Genomic DNA, 25,754 nt, shown 5'->3' on the forward strand with positions numbered 1-25,754 from the left:
AGTCTCTTCATACCTGCTGTCATAGAGCTGTTAACATAAACATAATATCACTGCAGGTTACAGTATGTTCTTTTGGATTTCGAAAGAGGGGAATCTCTAGGACAATTGGAAAATCGTGTCCTCAATTGATACTTAAGTGCATTATTATTTTTTCTGGACTATTTAGTAAACAAATCCCAGCAAATTCGCAGAAACCTATCCTGGGGGAGGAGCAAAGATCTGCTCATTAAAGCAGGCCTGAAACTTTCCTTCAGATGAAGCTGTGCTGGTTAACTGAATCAGTCATGGAGCTGCTGCTGCCGATCCTTCTTGGCTTTCTTGCTTGTCTGGTCGGAGGGCTGTACCTTCTCGGAGTGTTCAGACAGCGGCAACCAGGAGAACCCCCCCTTGATAAAGGGCTCATTCCTTGGTTGGGTCATGTCTTAGAGTTTCGCAGGAACACCTTGAAGTTCCTAGAGAGAATGGAGAAGAAGCACGGTGATATATTTACAGTACAGCTGGGAGGGTTTTATATTACATTTGTCCAGGACCCTTTTTCATTTGGGGGGTTCATTAAGGAGAGTCGGGACAAACTGGACGTTCGAAAGGTTGCTCTGCATCTGGCGCACAGAGTGTTTGGATATAAAGCTGTTGAAGGGGAGCACAGTATTCTCCGCATTTCCAGCAACAAGCATCTGAAGGGGGAAGGTCTGCTAGAACTGACCCAATCTTTTATGAGTAATTTGCAGAACATGATGTTGCACAACATTGGATCAGCTGCAGAGGACAGGACCTGGAAAGAAGATGGACTGTTCAGGTACAGCTACAATGTTGTTTTCAGAGCTGGATATTTGGCCTTGTTTGGCAATGTGCCACCCAAGTCAGAACAAAGTGAGGAGAAAGCCAAAGAGAAAGACAGAGCTGAATCAGAAGCTTTGTTTCACGAGTTTCGTAAATATGACCAGCTCTTCCCCAGACTGGCGTATGGGGTCCTCCCACCGATGGAAAAGTTGGATGCAGAGAGGTTGAAGGCATACTTCTGGGATGTTCTGTCAATCCTGAAAATGAAAACCAAGGACAATATCAGTGGCTGGGTGTTGGACATACAGCAGGGTAAAGAGGAGATGGGTATCGATATGTCAATGATAAACAGATACATGCTTGTGCTTCTTTGGGCCTCTCAGAGCAACATAGGGCCTTCTTCATTCTGGCTGCTCCTCTTCCTCATGAAACACCCAGAAGCCATGAAAGCAGTGAAGGAAGAGGTGGATAAAGTTCTGAAAGAATCTGGACAGGAGGTCCGGCCTGGTGGTCCTATGATCAACCTGACCCGTGAAATGCTGTTGAAAACCCCGATCCTGGACAGTGCTGTCGAAGAGAACCTCCGACTGACTGCTGCACCCCTCCTCACCAGGGCAGTGATAAAGGACATGACCTTCAAGATGGCTGATGGGCGTGAATATTTACTTCGCAAGGGTGACAGAATTGCAATCTTTCCTTTCAGTTCTGTCCACCATGACCCAGAGATCCATCCTGAGCCGCACTCATTCAAATATGACCGCTTCCTGAATCCAGACGGGACCAAGAAAACTGATTTTTACAAAGCAGGAAAGAAGGTAAAATATTACACCATGCCCTGGGGATCCGGGGTCTCCATGTGCCCTGGCCGTTTCTTTGCCACCAATGAGCTCAAACAGTTTGTTTTCCTCATGTTGGTCCATTTTGAACTTGAGCTGAAGAATCCTGATGAGAAGATTCCTGAAATTGATCTCAGTCGATACGGCTTTGGAACGATGCAACCTGTCAGAGATGTCCAGTTCAGATTCAGACTCAGATATTAAGCCAATCAGATAAAAACAAAAGTCTTATCTTTAAACACCTTTTTTTTGTATAATTCTTTTGATGATACATGGAGACTTATAAAATGAAGCATGGGAACACATGTGTTGCAGATTTTCTGTTACATTTTCCATATGCAAATTAAGTAGAATTTTTCTAAAAATCAGTGCCAGCCATCCATCTCCTTCTGTTTATCCAGTCCAGGATTGCAGTGGGATTGGAGCCTTTTCCAACTGCTATAGGGCAAGAGGCTGGATACACAATGGAGAGAAAATAGATTTGTTTTTTTGTTCTTAAAATTTCTGATTATTGAATTTTCTGTGATTCTGCTTCTGCACACTTTGTTACTCTGTGAATAAACAAGGCTTTAATTGGTATAAGTCTACATGTGTATTGCATTTGTACTGGTCTCATTACATATGTACATCTGTTCATCTACTCCGGTTGTTGAGGTTAGCAAAGAGTTTCATATGGAGTTCTCTGGTGGGAAGCCTCCGGAACTGACCTCAGCACAGTTGTTACTCATAGTATATGCATGGTTTTTTGGTTTTCTTTGATTTGATTTGTTATATTTGTTATTTCTAGGGCTTTGTATCTTCTTCAGTTTTACCCATTGCCATGCAAGCCACATGGTCTGTTTTGTCATTTGCATTATCTATAACTGAACTGACTCCTCCCAGGTGCCAGCTTCTTCATTTTGATAGTGCAGCAGTCAAAAGTATATCGAAAAGAGGGGAGTGAGAACAGGGAAAGACACACAGCAATAGGGCCATCATTGAGCTGTATAGAATATGGTCACCTGCTCAGCCAGTGGGGTTTAATCTCGGAATTCAAAACAATAAAGTCATGACCCAAACATTTTTTATCTCTTGTGCAGAAAATGACCCGAGTCAAAACTTGTTTTCTTAATAGAATGAACTAGAACAACAGCTGATGTCAATGTCCAACTCATTTGTCCTCATTTTCCTGATACCTGCCGTCTGAGTTGTATGTTTTGAGAGAGGGGAGACAAAAAAAAACAAAAAAACAAATTGCATACATATGCAATTACAAGGAGAGCATCACAAAACAAGTTAAAAAGGGTCACATATAACCAGGCTGAACAACAACAACCCAAATTCATCAAGAATCTAATATGGAATCGCATCATACTATATCACTGTCATCAGGTGGGGACAATGCAAAGCAAACGTAGCCTATGTTTCACCTGATGGGGTAAAATGTTGCTGTCGATCTGTGACTGTAGACATTAAAAAGTCCATAGGAAAGATGGTAGCTGATTAAACAAGTGCACACATGCATGCACATACAGTGACATTTTATACCTTCTCCAGAACACTGTATATACTATGGCCAAAAGTTTGGATCCTGGTGCTGATCCAGAATCCTTCCCTTATTATTTATTCCTAGTGCTATAAAAATAAAGTAATAAGAATAAAAAAATTAAGTAATAAATATAAAATAATGTATTTATGATGATTCAATTTGTACAATATTTAAACCATAGAGATACAATAATTTTACTGCTGAAAAATCATCATTTTGTTATATTTGAAATATAAATCTAATATAATCTGTATTTTCTTTAAAATACAGTGTGTGTGTGTGTGTGTGTGTGTGTGTGTGTTTGAATATTGTAATTATAATAAGAGCTACAAACCTCTGAGACCCTTACCCAGTTAGCTAGCGGCTAATGACTACCACTACTTCTGTAGTTAATAAAAGGACAGGTAATATTTTGTCGCCCTGTCGCTCAGTGCACATACAACAATGCTCATTTGTTTCAATTCATCAGTTGCCACAAGAGAACTTAACCACGTGTACATAACAAACTAATACTCCTGTGGGCTATAGACTATAGTGTACTCTGTACACCCTACTTCCTGGTTTTTGTTGCATCAGCCGTCTCCCAATCAATTTTTGTGTTTCTTCTATAGCTCCGCACTGCCCAGGTGGCAAAAAAGGCACCAAGCTTGTTCCCAGCTCGTAACCAACGCACTCTGCCATCAAGGGGTAACCATTGGTTAATGGTCATCATGTGACTTATGCAAGCCAGATCCTTTCATTTAGCAAAGTTGCGATTAATAGTTTAATGTTATTGTTGAGGGCCACAGGCAGGACTCTACACACACATTAAAAAAAAAAAAAAAGCTCAAGAAAAGGGCACCCATCAGGAAAGGGGCAGATGCTCAAGCCCCTGCCGGCCCCCCTGCACGTGTCTGGTAGATAGTCGAGACAGTCTGCTGAAGTTCAAAAATGATTGACTGGCTTTGCATGTTTTTACAAATTTGATAAAGATTTCATTTTATTTTCTTTTGCACTGATGAATCTGTGTTATTAAAAATGTCTTAACTGTTTTCATTAGTGGTGAGATTGAACTTTCCTGATGAGAGCACCAAAGGGATCGAGAAAACATGTGAAAGGTAAAAATCGATGTGGTGCAACATCGGGTCAAGGTCACGGAGTTCAGGGGGAATTGCGCTCTCGGAGTGTTTTTGTTGGTTTTGCTAAATGAACTTTACAAAAGATGGTTCACAGCATCGATCATAGACCAAAGAACACTAATCTGACCCTGATTTGCATTTGAAATCAGACTTGCCTTGTGTGAATGACCTTGAAATCATTTCTGTTCATGATTAATTTGTGTTTGAATGTCAAAATCCTTCTTGTTATAACCTTCTAAGTTATTAATCAGGATGCATTTATTCTTACTGTTTATTTGCAAATTCAGCAAAATTCACAAAAGCATTTTTGTAACTGGGGTTTCATCACAAAATTGGTGAGCCAGCCATTCTGTGAACGGAATTTTTAAACCTGTAATGCATGAAGAATAAAATAACTGCCAAAAGTTTCTAATTTTATTTTTATTTTTAAACTGGAGTATATATTTAAACTCCTGACATTCATTTTAAAATAAATTAAATATAAAATTGCATTTATCATTTTTCATTTCTATCATTCTTCTAAGATTCTGTGTTTTTGTACAATTTATTGTTTATTCTAAAAACATTGGGAATGTGGGAATCTGCTGCCATCTATTGGATTTTGTTGTGGGGAACAAGTAAAAGAATCCATGTCACTGAGTTAACTGAAGTCAGCCTATAACTTTGTTTTTGTTTTTGTTTGTTTTGGTTTTTTAAGCTTTAAAACAGGCTCACATAAAACTCCAAAATCTGACATTTACAAAAAAAAATTTATTTTGGAAAAAACAAAAAGCAAAAACTTGTAATGTACATAGAAAATTGAACTAAAAATTGAAACTGACAACGATATAAATGAATCGTCTCAATTTCTAAGTGTACATGTCACATCAATTACGGAAAAATAATTATACAAAAAAGAACATTCACAATAATAATTAATAAGCAATAATCATAATCGTTGTTATCTTAAACAGTGCCCATCAATATCATTTCTAACTGGATTTAATCTGATTGCTGATCTGCAAATTACTTAAAGAAGAAGAGTTATGATCAGAATGTGTTCAATATACAAACATATACATGTCTAGAATATCAGTGCATTTGCATATTGAATCGTTACAGTTGACCAACACATCAAAAACTTTAGATTTAAATCTGCTTCCATAATTTCCATAATGTCCTCATCAAACCATCTTGATCCAAAGAAAAAGAAAATCACAGTTTTCTTTTTATCTGACTGGCTTAATATCTGAGTCTGAATCTGAACTGGACATCTCTGACAGGTTGCATCGTTCCAAAGCCGTATCGACTGAGGTCAATTTCTGGTATCTTCACATCCGGATTCTTCAGCTCAAACTCAAAATAGACCAACATGAGGAAAACAAACTGTTTGAGCTCATTGGTGGCAAAGAAACGGCCAGGGCACATGGAGACCCCGGATCCCCAGGGCATGGTGTAATATTTTACCTTCTTTCCTGCTTTGTAAAAGTCAGTTTTCTTGGTCCCGTCTGGATTCAGGAAGCGGTCATATTTGAATGAGTGCGGCTCAGGATGGATCTCTGGGTCATGGTGGACAGAACTGAAAGGAAAGACTGCAATTCTGTCACCCTTGCGAAGTAAATATTCACGCCCATCAGCCATCTTGAAGGTCATGTCCTTTATCACTGCCCTGGTGAGGAGGGGTGCAGCAGTGAGTCGGAGGGTCTCTTCGACAGCACTGTCCAGGATCGGTGTTTTCAACAGCATTTCACGGGTCAGGTTGACCATAGGACCACCAGGCCGGACCTCCTGTCCAGATTCTTTCAGAACTTTATCCACCTCTTCCTTCACTGCTTTCATGGCTTCTGGGTGTTTCATGAGGAAGAGGAGCAGCCAGAATGAAGAAGGCCCTGTGTTGCCCTGAGAGGCCCAAAGAAGCACAAACATGTATCTGTTTATCATTGACATATCGATACCCATCTCCTCTTTACCCTGCTGTATGTCCAACACCCAGCCACTGATATTGTCCTTGGTTTTCATTTTCAGGATTGACAGAACATCCCAGAAGTATGCCTTCAACCTCTCTGCAGCCAACTTTTCCATCGGTGGGAGGACCCCATACGCCAGTCTGGGGAAGAGCTGGTCATATTTACGAAACTCATGAAACAAAGCTTCTGATTCAGCTCTGTCTTTCTCTTTGGCTTTCTCCTCACTTTGTTCTGACTTGGGTGGCACATTGCCAAACAAGGCCAAATATCCAGCTCTGAAAACAACATTGTAGCTGTACCTGAACAGTCCATCTTCTTTCCAGGTCCTGTCCTCTGCAGCTGATCCAATGTTGTGCAACATCATGTTCTGCAAATTACTCATAAAAGATTGGGTCAGTTCTTGCAGACCTTCCCCCTTCAGATGCTTGTTGCTGGAATTGTGGAGAACAATGTGCTCCCCTTCAACACCTTTATATCCAAAAACTCTGTTCAACAGGTGCACAACAAACTTTCGAAAGTCCAGTTTGTCCCGACTCTCCTTAACAAACCCCCCAAATGAAAAAGGGTCCTGGACAAATGTAATATAAAACCCTCCCAGCTGTACTGTAAATATATCACCGTGCTTCTTCTCCATTCTCTCTAGGAACTTCAAGGAGTTCCTGCGAAACTCTAAGACATGACCCAACCAAGGAATGAGCCCTTTATCAAGGGGGGGTTCTCCTGGTTGCCGCTGTCTGAACACTCCGACAAGGTACAGCCCTCCGACCAGACAAGCAAGAAAGCCAAGAAGTATCGGCAGCAGCAGCTCCATGACTGATTCAGTTAACCAGCACAGATTCATCTGAAGGAAAGTTTCAGGTCTGCTTTAATGAGCAGACCTTTGCTCCTCCCCTCTGACAAGCCCAATGGTTTCAACTTTCCTGGAACTGATCACTAAATAGTCTTGGAAAAAAGCAAAGGTGTCCTGAATACAAGCAACAATTCACATTATGTTCAATCAACAATGTACTTTCCCGGAAGAATAATTTTCATCTTAATTGCTTATAATTACCGTTATGCAATCCGATAATATTCAAACATCCTTAAAATCAAGATCAACAACCCGTAAATGGTCTTTGAAGTCAGTGTCAAATTTTTCTGTAACTGAAATAGTTAACATCTGGCATGCAGCAGAATTCCAGTCTCACCAGTTTATTCCCGGATGAAAGGTCTGACGTATCGAAGCCACCTGATTTTCATTACAGACTGAATGTTTCATAGCACCAAAAAAAAAAAAAAAAGAAAAGAAAGAAAAGAAAAACTGCAGATTTCTCAAGGCAAGCAAAACATGCCAATACTCAGAAACTTTTTCATGGTTGCGATAACTAGAAAGAAAAAAGAAAAAAAGCTGACTTCGACCTGCATTTGAAAGCTCGCATGCATTGTGTGACTGACCCTGAAAACCATTACCGATCATAAATGATTAGAGATTTGTCTTTGAACGTTAAACTCTATTAATTTAATTGCGCGCTGATCTACTGAATTCAGTTGGAATGTGGCGCCATCTACTGGATTTTTGTTTTAATGGCGAACAATAAAAAGAATCAGCATAATTGAGTGCTTGACTGTTTTTCAGCTTGCCATTTATTTTATTTTATTTTATTTATTTATTTTTTAAAAGAAAACAGTACAGGTGTTAATCTAAACATTAACACAAGTGACAATGTGGCTTAGAAGCAGGCTATGCTGCTATATCAACTGTATAATGTAGCATATATGAACTGTATGTGAACTACATTAATTGTCTGCCATTAAACACAGCTGTGCACATTTCTGTGTTACACTGTTTAAACGAAATAAATTTTATTAAAATAATCAAAAGAATATTGATTATTTGCTTGCTTCCTACCTCCCTGCTGGTCTTATGTTCTGGACTGTCTCATCTTTGCAGGGCCTGAAGCTTGGGTTTTGTCTGCTCTATGGATCAGATATGTAGCCTCTGTGCTACTCACCAGGCTACCCATTTCTAACCACTGGGAGGATTTCTTGATGTCACCCACTTCAGCTATTGAGTCTCACAGAGGTGGAGATATTCATTAGTTACAGGATCTGATAAGAAACCCTTAAGTTAGATTTTGCACAGGGTCCCCTTGTAGTTGAGAACGGCCACATGAGAAATTTAATTCTGGTATTTGTCTCATTTATTAGAGCTCCGCCACTCTACAACCCTCCGGCACATGACCAGGAGCACAAATCGAGTGGGAGGGGTCATCATGATGCACAGATGTCTATCATTGGCTATTGAATTTACTACTCTGTCATGTTTATACACATCTCTCTTTCTCTGTCTCTCTCTCTTTTTTAAACTTTTAGTTCTTGACATTCTGTTAGCCGAGCCACCAGAGTGCAGCAGCTGTCTTTATTCAGCCATGGAGCCTCTTATTCAGAATTCATTTAAGCATTTTCTTTTTAGTCTCATCAAGATTTTTAATCTTTTACATTACTAAAAAAACAACAAAAAAAAAACCCAACGAATTATTAATATATTTTTTTTAAAGTGATAAAGGGTGGCATGGTGGTTCACAGCAGGTTCACTTCTGTGTGGCGCTTACATGTTCTTCCAGTATCAGTGTGAGTTGCTCTCTGAGTATTCTGGCTAAACTCACCTCTGGCTAATCTGGTGATCTGTCCACTGTCTGAGTTTGCTCATGCTCCTCAGTACTGTCATGTGCTGTCACTTTTTATAGCTACTTATTACACCCTACGACTGGGTATGAAAAAGCTTCTTTTTCCTGATATTGCCAAATAACTGTTAGAACAGCTTTCCAGTCTGAGTGTACTCTGTAGTTTCTTTAAACTGATATAGTTGTTATTGTTTTGCAGCTGACCACTTCCTTCCTTACCCTACTTATTTTTGTTTTCTTATTGACTTATCGTTTTGGTTTAAACTGTAACATACTTACCCTGTATTTCAGTGTACTTAGCATTGTGCAAAAAGAAACTTTATGTACGAAGGTGTGCAAGTGTATGAGATTGTTCAAATAAGTTCTTGAAATTCTTTAACACTTCTTTTGGCTTGTAATAAAATATCTCCAGGATTAAATGGTCTGGCCCACTTATGTCCCCCACCATGTAAAATGAGTTAGACATCCCTGACCTACAGCAATGACAGTATAGTAAACTGAAACAAAACCAGAGCACATTAACACGTACAGAGAGTGCTCCAGCATATCCTTTGTAGACACACAGTACTCTAGGTCACACTGGGTCGTGTTCCACATGTTGTGAAAATGCTAACAGGACCTCATGCACTTTCTCCGCCTTCTTGAGCTTGTAGGTCCAAGGCTTTCGAAGATGTTGCCTGTATTTACTACATTCTCTTGGAATGTGAACACAGTACAGCGGTTGCTGATGTCAGGCATGCGTACGAGGGAACTGTTATGTAGCACGCAGAACTGTATCACGTAGACGCCGGCTTATTACTTCCTCCATAACTACAGGCTGCTGCTCGGAGGAGACGTTGAACTCCGCGGATAATTCTTTCACTGGTGCATCCAGCTAACGACACCTTAAAGCAGGTAAGAGGGAGCCCTCTTCAGTTCGGTGGAAGTGTCTTTACGTGCTTTTTAAAGTGTAGCTCATCTTAACTCTCGAGTTGTTGCTTTTCCACATTTTTCTCCCGCACCACACGGAAAGGCCTCGCAGCTGAATAAAAATTCTTCAAAATATATAATATATAATATTTAAATATAATACTACTTAAAAGTGTCGCGTCATTGTGATGTGCATATCAGGCACAGTTGTTTAATGTTAGGTCTGTGAAAGATAGGTCTAGTCCGTGCCCTTCATCTGTCACCTCTGAAGTTTTCATGTCCTATTAATAGTGACTCTCGGACCTCTTTCGTGGGAACGACTTTTAAAGCCTGATTTTGGAGAATTTTTGTGAGACACAGCCTGATGCTTACTTACATGTTTCTCTATGCGTTTTGTTGGTTATATATCAGCACTGAATTAGCTTGCATGCTGTACTGCTACACGGCCAACAAACGTTTGAACTCAGTCGACCTCGTTCTTGTTTCAGGCCAGATGTCTTCTTATGAGGAGAATGAGTCCAAATTCTGGCGAAAGGCGAAGGAGAATCCATTTGTCCCAGTCGGTGAGTACATATTATGACAAGGGCAAATAAAATATGTGCTCACAAAGACAAAAGTTTAAGTTTTGGGTTTTATTGAGTGAGTTTTCAGAGGATTTGGGGGATATGTTGCTGTCTTATTTTTGTTTTAGTGACTTTTGCTTTTTGCAGGGATGGCTGGATTTGTTGCGATTGTTGGCTACAGGCTGATGAAATTGAAAAGTCGTTGAGATACAAAAATGTCAGTGCACCTGATTCACATGCGTGTAGCTGCCCAAGGCTTTGTGGTGGGAGCAATGACTGTTGGTGGGTCATCTTTCAGTTCTTACTGCCAAGCTGCAACCACTTCTTTATTTTTGATTTGTGGTTTGAACCTGAAATCATAATACTATAAACACGGGTCATTTCACATGCTTTTTTGTTGTTTTGTTTTGTTTTCAGGTGTCCTGTTCTCCATGTACAGAGAGTACTTTGCAAAGCCCATTGAACAAGAACAGAAAGCAACCCAACCCAAGTGAACATGGCCTCTTGGACTCCTATTTTATCTCCCTTAGTATTGCCTCATATTAAGGTGTGCAGAAGATTTGTTTCACAGATGTCCTGACTAGAAAAAAATCTATATAGCCATTATGTTGAAACTGTGTGGGGAAAAAAAAGGCTTTAATTCTGTAGCTTTTATGCAGTTTCATTGTAATGGTGAAGTTCTTATTTAGTTTTTCACTTCAATTTAGCACTGGCTTCCGTGGAACATCTATACACTGTGTAGCAGCCTTGTGTTTTAATAGCTGCCTTGTGAAGTTATTCTCTAAGCTAAGTTGTACACAAGTACAGGATGTCATTTGAGAGGTTTTTTTTTTGTTTTTTAAGTGTTAAAGATAAAAGGTTTTTGTATGAATTTTGGTACCTTGATGTGTTTTGACTGTTAAATGTTGTCTTTGTGCCATTATATTGTTGTTGAACACCCATCTTCTGGGTTGTGTAGTACACATACAGCAGCTAAAACATTTACAGTTAACAGGAAAGGCTCAAAACATTGTAAACTAATGAACTCAGCAGCATGAAAGGACAGACTCTACAGCGATCATAAAGTTCTCCCCAAGTTTGAACCAAAATATAACATTGCAGCTTTTTGTTGTTGGGGTCTTTTTTTTAAGCTTCTCACTGATGACACACATTCTAACAGGTAATCTTCTAACCCTTTCCAATTCTACCAAATAAAGCTTCTGTGATTTGCTCAGTCATATACTGTTTCTATTTACTTTCTTATCAGGGATAAGAAAGAAAATCTTATCAGCCATCATTTTAAGCTGGAACAATGCTTTGTCACTGTGACTTTGGAAAGTGTGTAAACAGGCATTTCAATAATAATTAATGACCAATAATCATAATTGTTATCTTAAACAGTGCCCATCAATATAATTTCTCATGGGTTTAATCTGATTGCTGATCTGCAAATTGCATAAGAAGAGTTATGATCAGAATGTGTTCAATATACAAACATATACATGTCTAGAATATCAGTGCATTTGCATATTGAATCGTTACAGTTGACCAACACATCAAAAACTTTAGATTTAAATCTGCTTCCATAATTTCCATAATGTCCTCATCAAACCATCTTGATCCAAAGAAAAAGAAAATCACAGTTTTCTTTTTATCTGACTGGCTTAATATCTGAGTCTGAATCTGAACTGGACATCTCTGACAGGTTGCATCGTTCCAAAGCCGTATCGACTGAGGTCAATTTCTGGTATCTTCACATCCGGGTTCTTCAGCTCAAACTCAAAATAGACCAACATGAGGAAAACAAACTGTTTGAGCTCATTGGTGGCAAAGAAACGGCCAGGGCACATGGAGACCCCGGATCCCCAGGGCATGGTGTAATATTTTACCTTCTTTCCTGCTTTGTAAAAATCAGTTTTCTTGGTCCCGTCTGGATTCAGGAAGCGGTCATATTTGAATGAGTGCGGCTCAGGATGGATCTCTGGGTCATGGTGGACAGAACTGAAAGGAAAGATTGCAATTCTGTCACCCTTGCGAAGTAAATATTCACGCCCATCAGCCATCTTGAAGGTCATGTCCTTTATCACTGCCCTGGTGAGGAGGGGTGCAGCAGTGAGTCGAAGGGTCTCTTCGACAGCACTGTCCAGGATCGGTGTTTTCAACAGCATTTCACGGGTCAGGTTGACCAAAGGACCACCAGGCCGGACCTCCTGTCCAGATTCTTTCAGAACTTTATCCACCTCTTCCTTCACTGCTTTCATGGCTTCTGGGTGTTTCATGAGGAAGAGGAGCAGCCAGAATGAAGAAGGCCCTGTGTTGCCCTGAGAGGCCCAAAGAAGCACAAACATGTATCTGGTTATCATTGACATATCCATTCCTGTTTCCTCTTTACCCTGCTGTATGTCCCACACCCAGCCACTGATATTGTCCTTGGTTTTCATTTTCAGGATTGACAGAACATCCCAGAAGTATGCCTTCAACCTCTCTGCAGCCAACTTTTCCATCGGTGGGAGGACCCCATACGCCAGTCTGGGGAAGAGCTGGTCATATTTACGAAACTCGTGAAACAAAGCTTCTGATTCAGCTCTGTCTTTCTCTTTGGCTTTCTCCTCACTTTGTTCTGACTTGGGTGGCACATTGCCAAACAAGGCCAAATATCCAGCTCTGAAAACAACATTGTAGCTGTACCTGAACAGTCCATCTTCTTTCCAGGTCCTGTCCTCTGCAGCTGATCCAATGTTGTGCAACATCATGTTCTGCAAATTACTCATAAAAGATTGGGTCAGTTCTTGCAGACCTTCCCCCTTCAGATGCTTGTTGCTGGAATTGTGGAGAATATTGTGCTCCCCTTCAACAGCTTTATATCCAAATACTCTGTGCACCAGATGCACAGCAAACTTTCGAAAGTCCAGTTTGTCCCGACTCTCCTTAACAAACCCCCCAAATGAAAAAGGGTCCTGGACAAATGTAATATAAAACCCTCCCAGCTGTACTGTAAATATATCACCGTGCTTCTTCTCCATTCTCTCTAGGAACTTCAAGGTGTTCCTGCGAAACTCTAAGACATGACCCAACCAAGGAACGAGCCCTTTATCAAGGGGGGGTTCTCCTGGTCGCCGCTGTCTGAACACTCCGACAAGGTACAGCCCTCCGACCAGACAAGCAAGAAAGCCAAGAAGTATCGGCAGCAGCAGCTCCATGACTGATTCAGTTAACCAGCACAGATTCATCTGAAGGAAAGTTTCAGGTTTGCTTTAATGAGCAGACCTTTGCTCCTCCCCTCTGACAAGCCCAATGGTTTCAGCTTTCCTGGAACTGATCACTAAATAGTCCTGGAAAAAAAGCAAAGGTGTCCTGAATGCAAGCAACAATTCACATTATGTTCAATCAACAATGTACTTTCGCGGAAGAATAATTTTCATCTTAATTGCTTATAATTACCGTTATGCAATCCGATAATATTCAAACATCCTTAAAATCAAGATCAACAACCCGTAAATGGTCTTTGAAGTCAGTGTCAAATTTCTCTGGAACTGAGTTCTTCAAATAGATAACATCTGGCATGCAGCAGAATTCCAGTCTCACCAGTTTATTCCCGGACGAAAGATCTGACGTATCGAAGCCACCTGATTTTCATTACAGACTGAATGTTTCATAGCACCAAACAAAGAAAGAAAAGAAAAACTGCGGATTTCTCAAGGCAAGCAAAACATGCCAATACTCAGAAACTTTTTGGCCAAAAGGGAAACTATTGAGCTGAAACATGTAGGAAGGACGCGTTTTTACAGACTTTCCTGGAGATTATACATGTTCTAGTTTTATGGTTGCGATAACTAGAAAGAAAAAAGAAAAAAAGCTGACTTCGACCTGCATTTGAAAGCTCGCATGCATTGTGTGACTGACCCTGAAAACCATTACCGATCATAAATGATTAGAGATTTGTCCTTGAACGTTAAACTCTATTAATTTAATTAATTGCACGCTGATCTACTGAACTCAGTGGGAATGTTGCGCCATCTACTGGATTTTTGTTTTAATGGCGAACAATAAAAAGAATCAGCATAATTGAGTGCTTGACTGTTTTTCAGCTTGCCATTTATTTTATTTTATTTTATTTTTTAAAAGAAAACAGCACAGGTGTTAATCTAAACATTAACACAAGTGACAATGTGGCTTAGAAGCAGGGTATGATGCTATATCAACTGTATAATGTAGCATATATGAACTGTATGTGAACTACATTAACTGTCTGCCATTAAACACAGCTGTGCACATTTCTGTGTTACACTGTTTAAACGAAATTAATGTTATTAACATAATCAAAAGAATAGAATATTATAGGGATGCTTAGCCTAATATGTGCAAATTTATGTGTACTTTGATAGTTTGTATATCACAAAGATATAAAAGTGATATAAGTGAATGATATCAGTTTCCTAGAGGTGCAGATAGTTACAGGTTAAATCTCAGCCACCGTCCCCAAATGGCTGAGGATAGCCTTAACAACACCAAAACTTTAGGTCTGGCAGCTGTCTGTTTTTTAAGGTCAGTATAGAATCCTGATAGCTCAGCAGGGCAGTTTCTCAATACCAGATGAAAATCGGTTGAATGTATGTAAATTCCAATGGAAATCTATAAATTCTTACATATGGGGAATTTAGGATGGAAATTTTAAATTCATTTATTAATTCTGGGGATGGCCATTGATAAAGCCCTTTTCAGAAGAAATTCCCAATGCGCAAAACTCTCAAAATTTGCAAAAAAAAAAAAAGAGAAAAAAAAGAAAGAATTAATGCTGAGCTTCCCTTGCAGTTTTCCACTTGATTATTAGGAAATATCGGTTTTCAGATGAGACACCCTGATGAATGCATATTTGGTGCTCTGATATGTGTGTAAAAAAGCACTCATGTGATATTGGTTGCAAAGGAGGAATAGTTGATATACTGGCCACAGGACGTTAAATATGGAGCTGCCAAGCAGAAGGTAAAGAAATAGACCACAGAGAGATTCATGGATGTAGTGATAAAGGACATGCAGAGGGTTGGTGTGACAGAAGAGGGTAAGATGAAGGCAGATGATCCACGGTGGCCAACCCCAAAGGGATCACTAAAAGAAAAAGAAGAAGAAGAGAAATCTAAAAGTAGTTGGAGGTTTGTACCTTTGGGATTTCAAATCCATAAATAGGTCTTCCTCCGTGCTGCTCACCAGGCTACCCATTTCTAACCACTGGGAGGATTTCTTGATGTCACCCACTTCAGCTATTGAGTCTCACAGAGGTGGAGATATTCATTAGTTACAGGATCTGATAAGAAACCCTTAAGTTAAATTTTGCACAGGGTCCCCTTGTGGTTGAGAACGGCCTTAGCAACACGAGAAATTTAATTCTGGCATTTGTCTCATTTATTAGAGCTAATATAAACGACTATGTCACCCGCTTCCACTACGTGCCAGTGATATATCCCAGAGACTTGGTTTTCCACTATATTTTTTATTCCTTCCCATCATCATCTGTCATCCCTCTGATGAACTCCTTGTTTCATCCTCCACTGTGGATCCCACCCTTGCTAATCCTTACCCTGTCTCTTTTTTATTGCAACAATGTATAGTCTCAGGGTGCTGGACTTTGCATTATGTCTTCATATCTGTTTTATCTATGTCCTCCTGTGGCTGGTAGGCTGTATATGTAAGGCTGACTAAGCTCACTGAGCTGACTTCACATCATCCGTTTTACCTTCAGGAGATGTTTGTATCTAGCTGACGTCCTCAGTATCTCCATCGTGATTTTCACTGACTTGTGGTCTAGGTACTTGTAGCCATCTACTGTAGGAAGGCTTTCTGACAATTACCAGAGTTACTATATCTTTAGGACATCCTGATATCCTTGCAGTAGATCCTGGTGAGGTCGATTTGTGATTTGATGTCTTGTTTCCTCCTTGTGTAAAGCTTGGCGTCTGCTTCTAAATCTGTATCTGTATCGAGTCTTTGCAATGAGCTGGATCACGGGGTTCAGGTCTGTGCTAAACAGCATCAGTGACTTGTCCTGGTCACTGATAAGAGTTATAGTATAATAGTATATTAGTCAGTAGTTCTTAAAATACATCTTTTTTTGAAATCATTAGAATCATGAGAATCTTATGGGTTGTATAGCACAAAGGACTTCAGAAGGTATTAGACTAAAGCTCTAAAAGGAAATGGGAATAAATATGAACCATGTTTATTTAATTGTGCTCTCAGAAGGTTGTCTGGAAGGCCGATTGCTGCTCTCCCACCTTTGTATCTCTACTTTAATCTCCTGTGTACACTCTGTTCTGGCATATAATCAGTGGTAACTGGACCATAATTGCATGAAGGAAATACCACAGGCTCATTATGACTTGAAAGATTCTTTTGATGTTCATTCTCAAGAAAGCTGAACACAGCGCAGAAGCTTTTGGAGAGGCACGGCCAACTACTATTGTTAAGAAACAAACAATTTATTCCTGTGCTTCAGATAATTGGCTTGTTTGGGGTGTAATTTACAAAAAGTAAAGTGCAGTGAAATCTTTTACATCAGGAATATAGGCAACTATTTTTTGATACAACAACAAACCAATCATAGTATATAAATTGAGTTGATGATATTAAATTAATCATAATAAGTAATTTTCTAATCAAATACTGTGATTTATTCTGGCACAGTGAAGCCTCCACAGTTCTCGTTCTCAGTGTATTGTTATTAGATGGAGAGGTTGGGTTCACAGAGTTCTTTTTCTTTCCTTTTTTTGTTCCAGCAGCGTCATGGAACAGCATATGTAGCACGTTGCAGGCGTTGCACGTGACTTGAGGCCACAGTTACGTCATCCCCGAGATTAACACGAGAAGCAAAAGGATTCCCTTACACCTACTTCCGCGATCGGTTAAATAGAGCTTAGTTCACACCATACAGTTCTCTCGCTTCGTTAAAACTGCAACCCGATAACCCAAAATGTCACCTGAGATTACATAAAAAAAAAACAGGCAGAGAGCTATTTTGCATCATGTGTCCCCATTTTTACTTTTTTCAAAGGCGTTTTACCGAACTCACGCTGCATTTAGGACACCTCGGAAACAAAACGTTTCCTTAAAGCAATTCAGTGAATTAGTGTCAGGCGTGGCTCTTTTGTAGCCCCACCTCCGCCACTCTACAACCCTCCGGCACATGACCAGGAGAACAAGTCGAGTGGGAGGAGTCATCATGATGCACAGATGTCTATCATTGGCTATTGAATTTACTACTCTATGTAATGTTTATACATATCTCTCTCTCTCTCTCTCTCTTTAAACTTTTAGTTCTTGCCGTTCTGTTAGCCTAACCACCAGAGTGCACCAGCTGTCCTTGTCTTTATACAGTCATAGAGCCTCTTATTCAGAATTCATTTAAGCATTTTCTTTGTAATCTCATCAAGATTTTCGATCTTTTACATTACTAACCCCCCGCCCCCCCTCCAAATAAAACCCAAGGAATTATTTAAAAAAAAAATTAAAGGTTGGCATGGTGGTTCACAGCAGGTTCACTTCTGTGTGGCGCTTACATGTTCTTCCAGTATCGAATGACTTATCATTTCAGTTTAAACTGTAACATACTTACCCTGTATTTCAGTGTACTTAGCATTGTCCAAAAAGAAACTTGATGTACGAAGGTGTGCAAGTGTATGAGATTGTTCAAAAAGGTTCTTGAAATTCTTTAACACTTCTTTTGCCTTATAATAAAATATCTCCAGGATTAAATGGTCTGGCCCACTTATGTCCCACACCATGTAAAATGAGTTTGACATCCCTCAAACACAGAGGAGCTCACCCGGCCCTGACAACATCAGCAGTCGAGTTTTGAGGCACTGTGCAGGGCAACTAGGAAGTGTGTTCCGGACTCTATTTCAACACTCAATTGACAGTCACACCGTCCCCCAGCTGTGGAAACACTCCGCAGTCATCCCCATCCCCAAAAGAAACAACCCAAAGTCTCTGAATGATCTTCGTCCTGTGGCCTTCGCCTCCCTGGTGATGAAGGCCATGGAGAAGATCATAAAACAGCACATCGTAAGAGCAACTGACCCCCTGATGGACCCACTCCAGTTTGCTTACCGTGTATGCAGAGGTGTCGATGATGCAAAAATCTTCATCTTGGACTCCATCCACAAACATCTGGAGCTCCCTGACTCTTCCACCAGACTTCTGTTTGCTGATTTCTCGTCAACGTTCAACACTCTGCAGCCTCATATCCTGGCCACTAAACTTTCCTCCTGATTTCAACTGGATGATCAGCTAATCCTGTGGATATTGGACTTTTTGACCAACAGGACTCAGAAAGTTTGGGTCAACAACTCTCTTTCCGGTCTCCGTTCCACCTCCACTGGCTCCCCCCAGGGCTGTGTGCTCTCCCCCCTGCTCTTCATCCTCTACACTAATGACTGCAGATCCACACAGCCCAATTGTCACCTGGTAAAATATGCTGATGACAAGGTTCTCCTGTCACTGCTGTCAGGCCCCTCACAACACCACGGGCCCGCTCTTCAGGAGTTTGTAGTGGTGTGACAGCTCCAAACTTGAACTGAATGTGAGCAAAACCAAAGAGATGGTGGTGACCTTCTCCAGTAGGCAGAGGGAGCTGGCTGCTTCAGTCACCACCACCATCCATGGGAAGCCAGTGGAGGTAGTTGAGGAGTACAAATATCTGGGAACCATCTTTGACAACCTCCTGATATTCTCTGCCAACACAGAGGAGATTTTCAGGAGGTGCCACCAACGGCTATACCTCCTTGGGAAACTCAACTCCTTTGGAGTCAGCACACCCATCATAATGACTTTTTACTATGCCTTCCTGGGAACCATTATGAACTTCTACATCTCCTGCTGGTTCCACTCCCTCAGCCTTCAGAACAAGAACAGACTGCAGCACACTGCATCAGTGTGCTCTAAAATCATTGGCATGCCTGTCAGAACTCTGGTACAGGTTTTCAGCCAACAGGCCCTTAGACAGGCAGCCAAAATCATCAATGACCCCTCTCACATTCTTCACCCGCATTTCAATGGCTCCCCTCTGGGCGACGCCTCCGCTGCATTTCCTGCAGGACTGAGAGGAGGAGAGCCACCTTTGTCCCCAAAGCCACCCTGCTTTTTAACTCCAGCCAATAAGACCATTTTCCACACCCATAAACATAAACTACTCTACACTCTTTTTATACTGCCGACACTTTACTCACTTACAGTTATTTATTCACCTTTCAGTCACTTTAATTTTAAAACTGTGTCATTTTAAAACTGTATATATACTGTATATTCTGTGTATTTATTATCTCACTACTATTGCCTGTTTATGCCCTGTCCTTATCTTCAACGTCATGCTGCTCTATTGTGTCTTAATTGCCCCCTGGGGATAAATAGTCTTTCTGATTCTGATCCCTGACCTACAGCAATGACAGTATAGTAAACTGAAACAAAACCAGAGCACATTAACACATACAGAGAGTGCTCCAGCATATCCTTTGTAGACACACAGTACTCTAGGTCACACTGGGTCGTGTTCCACATGTTGTGAAAATGCTAACAGGACCTCATGCACTTTCTCCGCCTTCTTGAGCTTGTAGGTCCAAGGCTTTCGAAGATGTTGCCTGTATTTACTACATTCTCTTGGAACGTGAACACAGCACAGCGGTTGCTGACGTCAGGCATGCGTACGAGGGAACTGTTATGTAGCACGCAGAACTGTATCACGTAGACGCCGGCTTATTACTTCCTCCATAACTACAGGCTGCTGCTTGGAGGAGACGTAGATCTCCGCGGATAATTCTTTCACTGGTGCATCCAGCTAACGACACCTTAAAGCAGGTAAGAGGGAGCCCTCTTCAGTTCGGTGGAAGTGTCTTTACGTGCTTTTTAAAGTGTAGCTCATCTTAACTCTCGAGTTGTTGCTTTTCCACATTTTTCTCCCGCACCACACGGAAAGGCCTCGCAGCTGAATAAAAATTCTTCCCTTTCAAAATATATAATATTTAATTATAATACTACTTAAAAGTGTCGCGTCATATCAGGCACAGTTGTTTAATGTTAGGTCTGTGAAAGATAGGTTTAGTCCGTGCCCTTCATCTGTCACCTCTGAAGTTTTCATGTCCTATTAATAGTGACTCTCGGACCTCTTTCGTGGGAACGACTTTTAAAGCCTGATTTTGGAGAATTTTTTTTTTTTTTTTTTTTTTTTTGTGAGACACAGCCTGATACTTCCTGACATGTTTCTCTATGCGCTTTATTGGTTTCTATCAGCACTGAATTAGCTTGCATGCTGTACTGCTACACGGCCAACAAACGTTTGAACTCAGTCGACCTCGTTCTTGTTTCAGGCCAGATGTCTTCTTATGAGGAGAATGAGTCCAAATTCTGGCGAAAGGCGAAGGAGAATCCATTTGTCCCAGTCGGTGAGTACATATTATGACAAGGGCAAATAAAATATGTGCTCACAAAGACAAAAGTTTAAGTTTTGGGTTTTATTGAGTGAGTTTTCAGAGGATTTGGGGGATATGTTGCTGTCTTACTTTTGTTTTAGTGACTTTTGCTTTTTGCAGGGATGGCTGGATTTGTTGCGATTGTTGGCTACAGGCTGATGAAAATGAAAAGTCGTGGAGATACAAAAATGTCGGTGCACCTGATTCACATGCGTGTAGCTGCCCAAGGCTTTGTGGTGGGAGCAATGACTGTTGGTGGGTCATCTTTCAGTTCTTACTGCCAAACTGCAACCACTTCTTTATTTTTGATTTGTGGTTTGAACCTGAAATCATAATACTATAAACACGGGTCGTTTTACATTATTTATTTTGTTGTTTTGTTTTGTTTTCAGGTGTCCTGTTCTCCATGTACAGAGAGTACTTTGCAAAGCCCATTGAACAAGAACAGAAAGCAACCCAACCCAAGTGAACATGGCCTCTTGGACTCCTATTTTATGTCCCTTAGTATTGCCTCATATTAAGGTGTGCAGAAGATTTGTTTCACAGATGTCCTGACTTTTATATGCACATGTCTGCTGTAAATAGCTGAATAGTGAATGACACTGTGCATAGTAGGAGTTGTATTGATCCCATCAGATTTTTCTTGGGGTTATTATCCCTGATAGTTTGGGGGCATTACTGAAAGTTCATCTGCTCTTGCTGTGAGTGAAATATCTACAAAATATCAAAATGAAAATGTATAAAATTTGCTGAACGTGTGTGTTACTAAGTTGGGCCTGGATTAAAAATTAACCACCAAATGCTACCGGCCTGACATATTTATTTTTGTCTCGTATCAGCTAACCACCCCTGTTCATTTCCTGTACTAATACTGGGATGTTTGCCAGATTAAAATTGATTGCACCTGAGCTCATATATTGCTAAATGAGCATCCGAGTGCATTTTGAGTATTTAAAGCCTTTCACAGCACTTGGCTGTCAGATGGAGCAGAGCCCTAAAGTAATAATAATGATAGTGATAAAGTAACTGATACTGGTGGTGTTGAGCTATATTATCCTATAGAAAAAAAAATCTATATAGCCATTATGTTGAAACTGTGTGGAGAAAAAGGCTTTAATTCTGAAGCTTTTATGCAGTTTCATTGTAATGGTGAAGTTCTTTTATTTATTTTTTCACTTCAATTTAGCACTGGCTTCCGTGGAACATCTATACACTGTGTAGCAGCCTTGTGTTTAATTAGTTGCCTTGTGAAGTTATTCTCTAAGCTAAGTTGTACATAAGTACAGGATGTCATTTTAGGGTTTATTTTTTTTAAGTGTTAAAGAAAAAAGGTTTTTGTATGGATTTTGGTACCTTGATGTGTTTTGACTGTTAAATGTTGTCTTTGTGCCATTATATTGTTGTTGAACCCCCATCTTCTGGGTTGTGTAGTACACATACAGCAGCTAAAACATTTACAGTTAACAGGAAAGGCTCAAAACATTGTAAACTAATGAACTCAGCAGCATGAAAGGACAGACTCTACAGTGATCATAAAGTTCTCCCCAAGTTTGAACCAAAATATAACATTGCAGCTTTTTGTTGTTAGGGTCTTTTTTTTTTTTTTTTTTTTTTTTTTGAGCTTCTCACTGACGACACAGTTCTAACCCTCTCCAAAGGTAACCTTCTAACCCTTTCCAATTCTACCAAATAAAGCTTCTGTGATTTGCTCAGTCATATAATGTTTCTATTCACCTTCTTATCAGGGAATGACTGGCATCATTTTAAGCTGGGAACAATGCTTTGTCACTGTGACTTTGGAAAGTGTGTAAACAGGCATTTCCTTGATATTCTACCTGACACGTGCCATGTATCGTGTTACATCCTGTACCAAAAAGAGCACACCTATCAATGGCATGCATAAACATGCACAGATCCTGCTGTTATCTTAATTTAGTTATCTTGCACACAATTATGCAAAAACAGCATCAGTAAGAAAGGTGGTAAGAGTAGAGTGGTGACCTCAAACAGACTCCACAACTGAATGTATGTGAAGTGACACATAATTAGGGTCCCGTGGCACGGATGACTGCATAAGGTCCAGGGGCCCAAATCAGCCTGGCTCCAATCTGGACAAAGCTATCCAGTGGGATACTAGAAAATGCCAAGGAGTGCATATATTTTGAACTACAGAAGTTTTAATGCTTTGCCTATTGTTACAGATCTACACCACCTAGTGTGATCCATAATATACCAAAGTACAATAACATTTTTTGTGAGTTCATAAAAAGTTTATATAATAAATTTATAATTACAACAAAGTCTGAGCAATAATCTACCAGAACCTTTTCTGTAGCATTACATGTTTATAATGTAGTTTACTGGTCCAGCCCACTTCACATCAAAGTGGGCTGTATGCAGCCCACGATGTAAAATGAGTTTGACGTCCCTGCCATTTGGGAATCCCTGCCAAATGATCTAAACTAAAAACATGGACTGGATGTAAATACTGGAAATCTTCCAAATGGAAAAAACTAAATAAAAGTGTTCTTGTGTGTTACCTGTTTCAAATTGCAAAGTCACATCACATTTACCTCTAACAGTTCAACAAAAACTGCTTTGTATAGCAGCTCGGTTCATATATTCACGCAGGATGTTGCCTAATGATGGCCTAAAGCAGTGGTCCACAGAGGCCAACTGGTGTTTGAGGAATGTCCGAATGGGGGAGGTGGGTGGGTTTGTGCAAGCTACAGGTCTACATTATAATTATTAATTGACAAAATCAGTTCTTTGTATGCAACAATTTCCCCCCCAAAACTCTAAACTACTGCTAATACCAGAAGTAACCCAGGGGGTGTTATGAAATGACATATCATACAGCAGTAAGGATAGCAAAAGATTAATGAAACGCTTTCTGTGTGGAGCAAACCACAACTAACTTCTAGGGCAGATGACCCCACCGCCTTAAAAAAATAACATAGCTATGGTAATAACGTATCAGTTTTATGGAGATGAAGCAGGCTTGAGCGTAGTGCAATACAAACATACAAGAGCAACTCTGGCTGTTATTAAAGCTACATTTACAAAACATGTTGATAATAATAACAATTAAAAAAAAATACTATAACGTGCCTGGCTACTGTATGCTGACAGGCCATGGAAAATTATGAAATGCTGATGATCCAAAGGTAATCTTGCACACTGGATGAAACTTTTCACTGGCTGTCCAATTCTCTTGGTGATTGGTGATTGGTAGTTCCCTGCTCTCTTGGTGGGCAAGCTGCTGTTAGGGAACAAAAACAGACCAAGAACACTCTCAGTCATGGATTGGCCTCCCCAGAGGGCGGTGCTCAACACTAATGAAGCAATGCAAGAAAACGGAGCAAAAGCCAGCCAACATTCACAAGGGTTGTGAATAAGAAGCCTGGAGACCTTTTCCCAAAGACTACTTAAAGAAATCACAAGAAAGCTTGCCTAAGAGAGTCATTTAGGGATGTTTGCCACATTCACATTGTTTGCACCTGAGCCCATTTATTATTAAATGGGCATCCCAGTACATTTGGAACATTTGAGGAAGCTTTTCACAACATTTAGCTTTGTAGAATGAGTAGAGCTCTATAATAACTGGCACTAGTGGCCTAATATTAACCCGAAGGAGACATTTATAAAGCCATTACAGTAAACTGAAACTGGAAAAGAATTTGAGATGTAATTCTGTAGCCTTTATGTAATTTAATTATAATGAACTCTCTTTTTCATTTTTTTCAATGATTTTAATTTTGTTATTTGTGCTACTTTGTTATTCTATATATACTTTGTAGTAGCCACCAAAATGTTGTTTAACCTGTTTTGTGCTTTAATTGATGCCTTGTTAAGCTATTCCGAATATGTCATTTCTGGTCTTCTAGCTTTTCCATTTCTATCAAATAAATCTTTTCAACTCTGTTAACTGATACACTATTGTATTATTTGTATTCATTTTTCCTCTAAATGGGGAATTAACTGCATCATTTTGAGGTATGAAAATGCTTTGTCACTGTGACTATGGGGCTGCTGTGAAAATAGGTATTTCCAAGATATCATATAAAGTCTACGTGACATCTGCCGAGTATCATCTTACATCCAATACTGACAGTGTTGGGAAGGTTACTTTTAAAATGTATTCCACTACAGATTAGAGAATAAATGCCCAAAATGTATTTTGTAACCAGTGTTGGGGAGTAACGGAATACATGTACCGCCGTTACGTATTTAGAATACAAAATATGAGTAACTGTATTCCGTTACAGTTACCGTTTAAAAAGGTGGTATTCAGAATACAGTTACTTTGTTGAAATAAATGGATTACACGGCGGTACTTTCCTGTTTCATATTGTCGCGGGTCAGGACTGTTTGGGTTTGTTTGACAGCTACGCTCTGTTGTTCCAGGAAGCAGCGTTACGGTTGCCATGGTTACAGGGTGACGCTCTCTCTCTCTGCGTGTTTCCTGGGTGAGAGAGCGCTTTTTTGTTGTTGTTGTTGTTGTTGTGCTAAGCTAAAAGGCAGAATGCTACAGGCATGGCCCTAAAGAATGTAGCCTCATGGGCAGTGTAGTCCGTGCTGCAGCGAGAATGGACTACCATACACGTTATGTGTCTGTGAGCGAGGGAGGGAGAGAAAGGAAAAGTCCGAGCTGTCACGGAGCAAAAACGGGAGCTGGAAGCATGTAAATATAATAATAACCACTGCAGCCAAGAAGAGTGCCTGACGAGCCCATTTGTAAGTAAGCTATTAAGACTCAACTGTACACTGTGTTCGTGTTTTCCTCCGGAAAAAATAAGTTCCGTTGGAGCAGTCTTTCAACGCCTCTCTCTGTCTCTCGCTAGCAAAGTTGACCCAGACAACAAAGTAAAGCTAGTTTTCAGCTACGAGCCCGACACGGAACCCACCGTATTAGCCAGATGTCCCTTTACTACGGTTCGGAGCCGCGGACCTTCAGTAACAGTAATAAATCACAGCA

At 40.2% G+C, this 25,754-nt stretch overlaps 4 protein-coding genes and 1 pseudogene across 4 annotated transcripts; 3 read left to right on the forward strand and 2 right to left on the reverse strand.

Annotated features, from left to right (window-relative positions):
- The first annotated feature begins 284 nt into the window (after positions 1-284).
- Positions 285-1,820, forward strand: LOC134617186 (7-alpha-hydroxycholest-4-en-3-one 12-alpha-hydroxylase-like). Its single transcript, XM_063462386.1, has one exon. It carries the CDS (start codon positions 285-287, stop codon positions 1,818-1,820), a length of 1,536 nt encoding a protein of 511 aa, XP_063318456.1.
- Positions 1,821-5,412: 3,592 nt separating this feature from the next.
- LOC134617122 (5-beta-cholestane-3-alpha,7-alpha-diol 12-alpha-hydroxylase-like) lies at positions 5,413-7,019 on the reverse strand. Its single transcript, XM_063462310.1, has one exon. The coding sequence runs from the start codon at positions 7,017-7,019 to the stop codon at positions 5,484-5,486; it is 1,536 nt and encodes a 511-aa protein (XP_063318380.1). The 3' UTR covers positions 5,413-5,483.
- A 2,627-nt stretch (positions 7,020-9,646) lies between these two features.
- Positions 9,647-10,987, forward strand: LOC134617093 (HIG1 domain family member 1A, mitochondrial-like; annotated as a pseudogene).
- A 928-nt stretch (positions 10,988-11,915) lies between these two features.
- On the reverse strand, positions 11,916-13,522 carry LOC134617198 (5-beta-cholestane-3-alpha,7-alpha-diol 12-alpha-hydroxylase-like). The gene has a single exon (XM_063462400.1). The coding sequence runs from the start codon at positions 13,520-13,522 to the stop codon at positions 11,987-11,989; it is 1,536 nt and encodes a 511-aa protein (XP_063318470.1). The 3' UTR covers positions 11,916-11,986.
- Positions 13,523-20,037: 6,515 nt separating this feature from the next.
- On the forward strand, positions 20,038-22,488 carry LOC134617334 (HIG1 domain family member 1A, mitochondrial-like). Its single transcript, XM_063462545.1, has 4 exons — positions 20,038-20,165; positions 20,675-20,749; positions 20,897-21,031; positions 21,169-22,488. Exons 2-4 carry the CDS (start codon positions 20,680-20,682, stop codon positions 21,243-21,245), a joined length of 282 nt encoding a protein of 93 aa, XP_063318615.1. The 5' UTR covers positions 20,038-20,165; positions 20,675-20,679; the 3' UTR covers positions 21,246-22,488.
- Positions 22,489-25,754: the final 3,266 nt, after the last annotated feature.

This window comes from Pelmatolapia mariae, linkage group LG18, assembly GCF_036321145.2.
Source record: "Pelmatolapia mariae isolate MD_Pm_ZW linkage group LG18, Pm_UMD_F_2, whole genome shotgun sequence".
Lineage (NCBI taxonomy): Eukaryota > Metazoa > Chordata > Actinopteri > Cichliformes > Cichlidae > Pelmatolapia > Pelmatolapia mariae.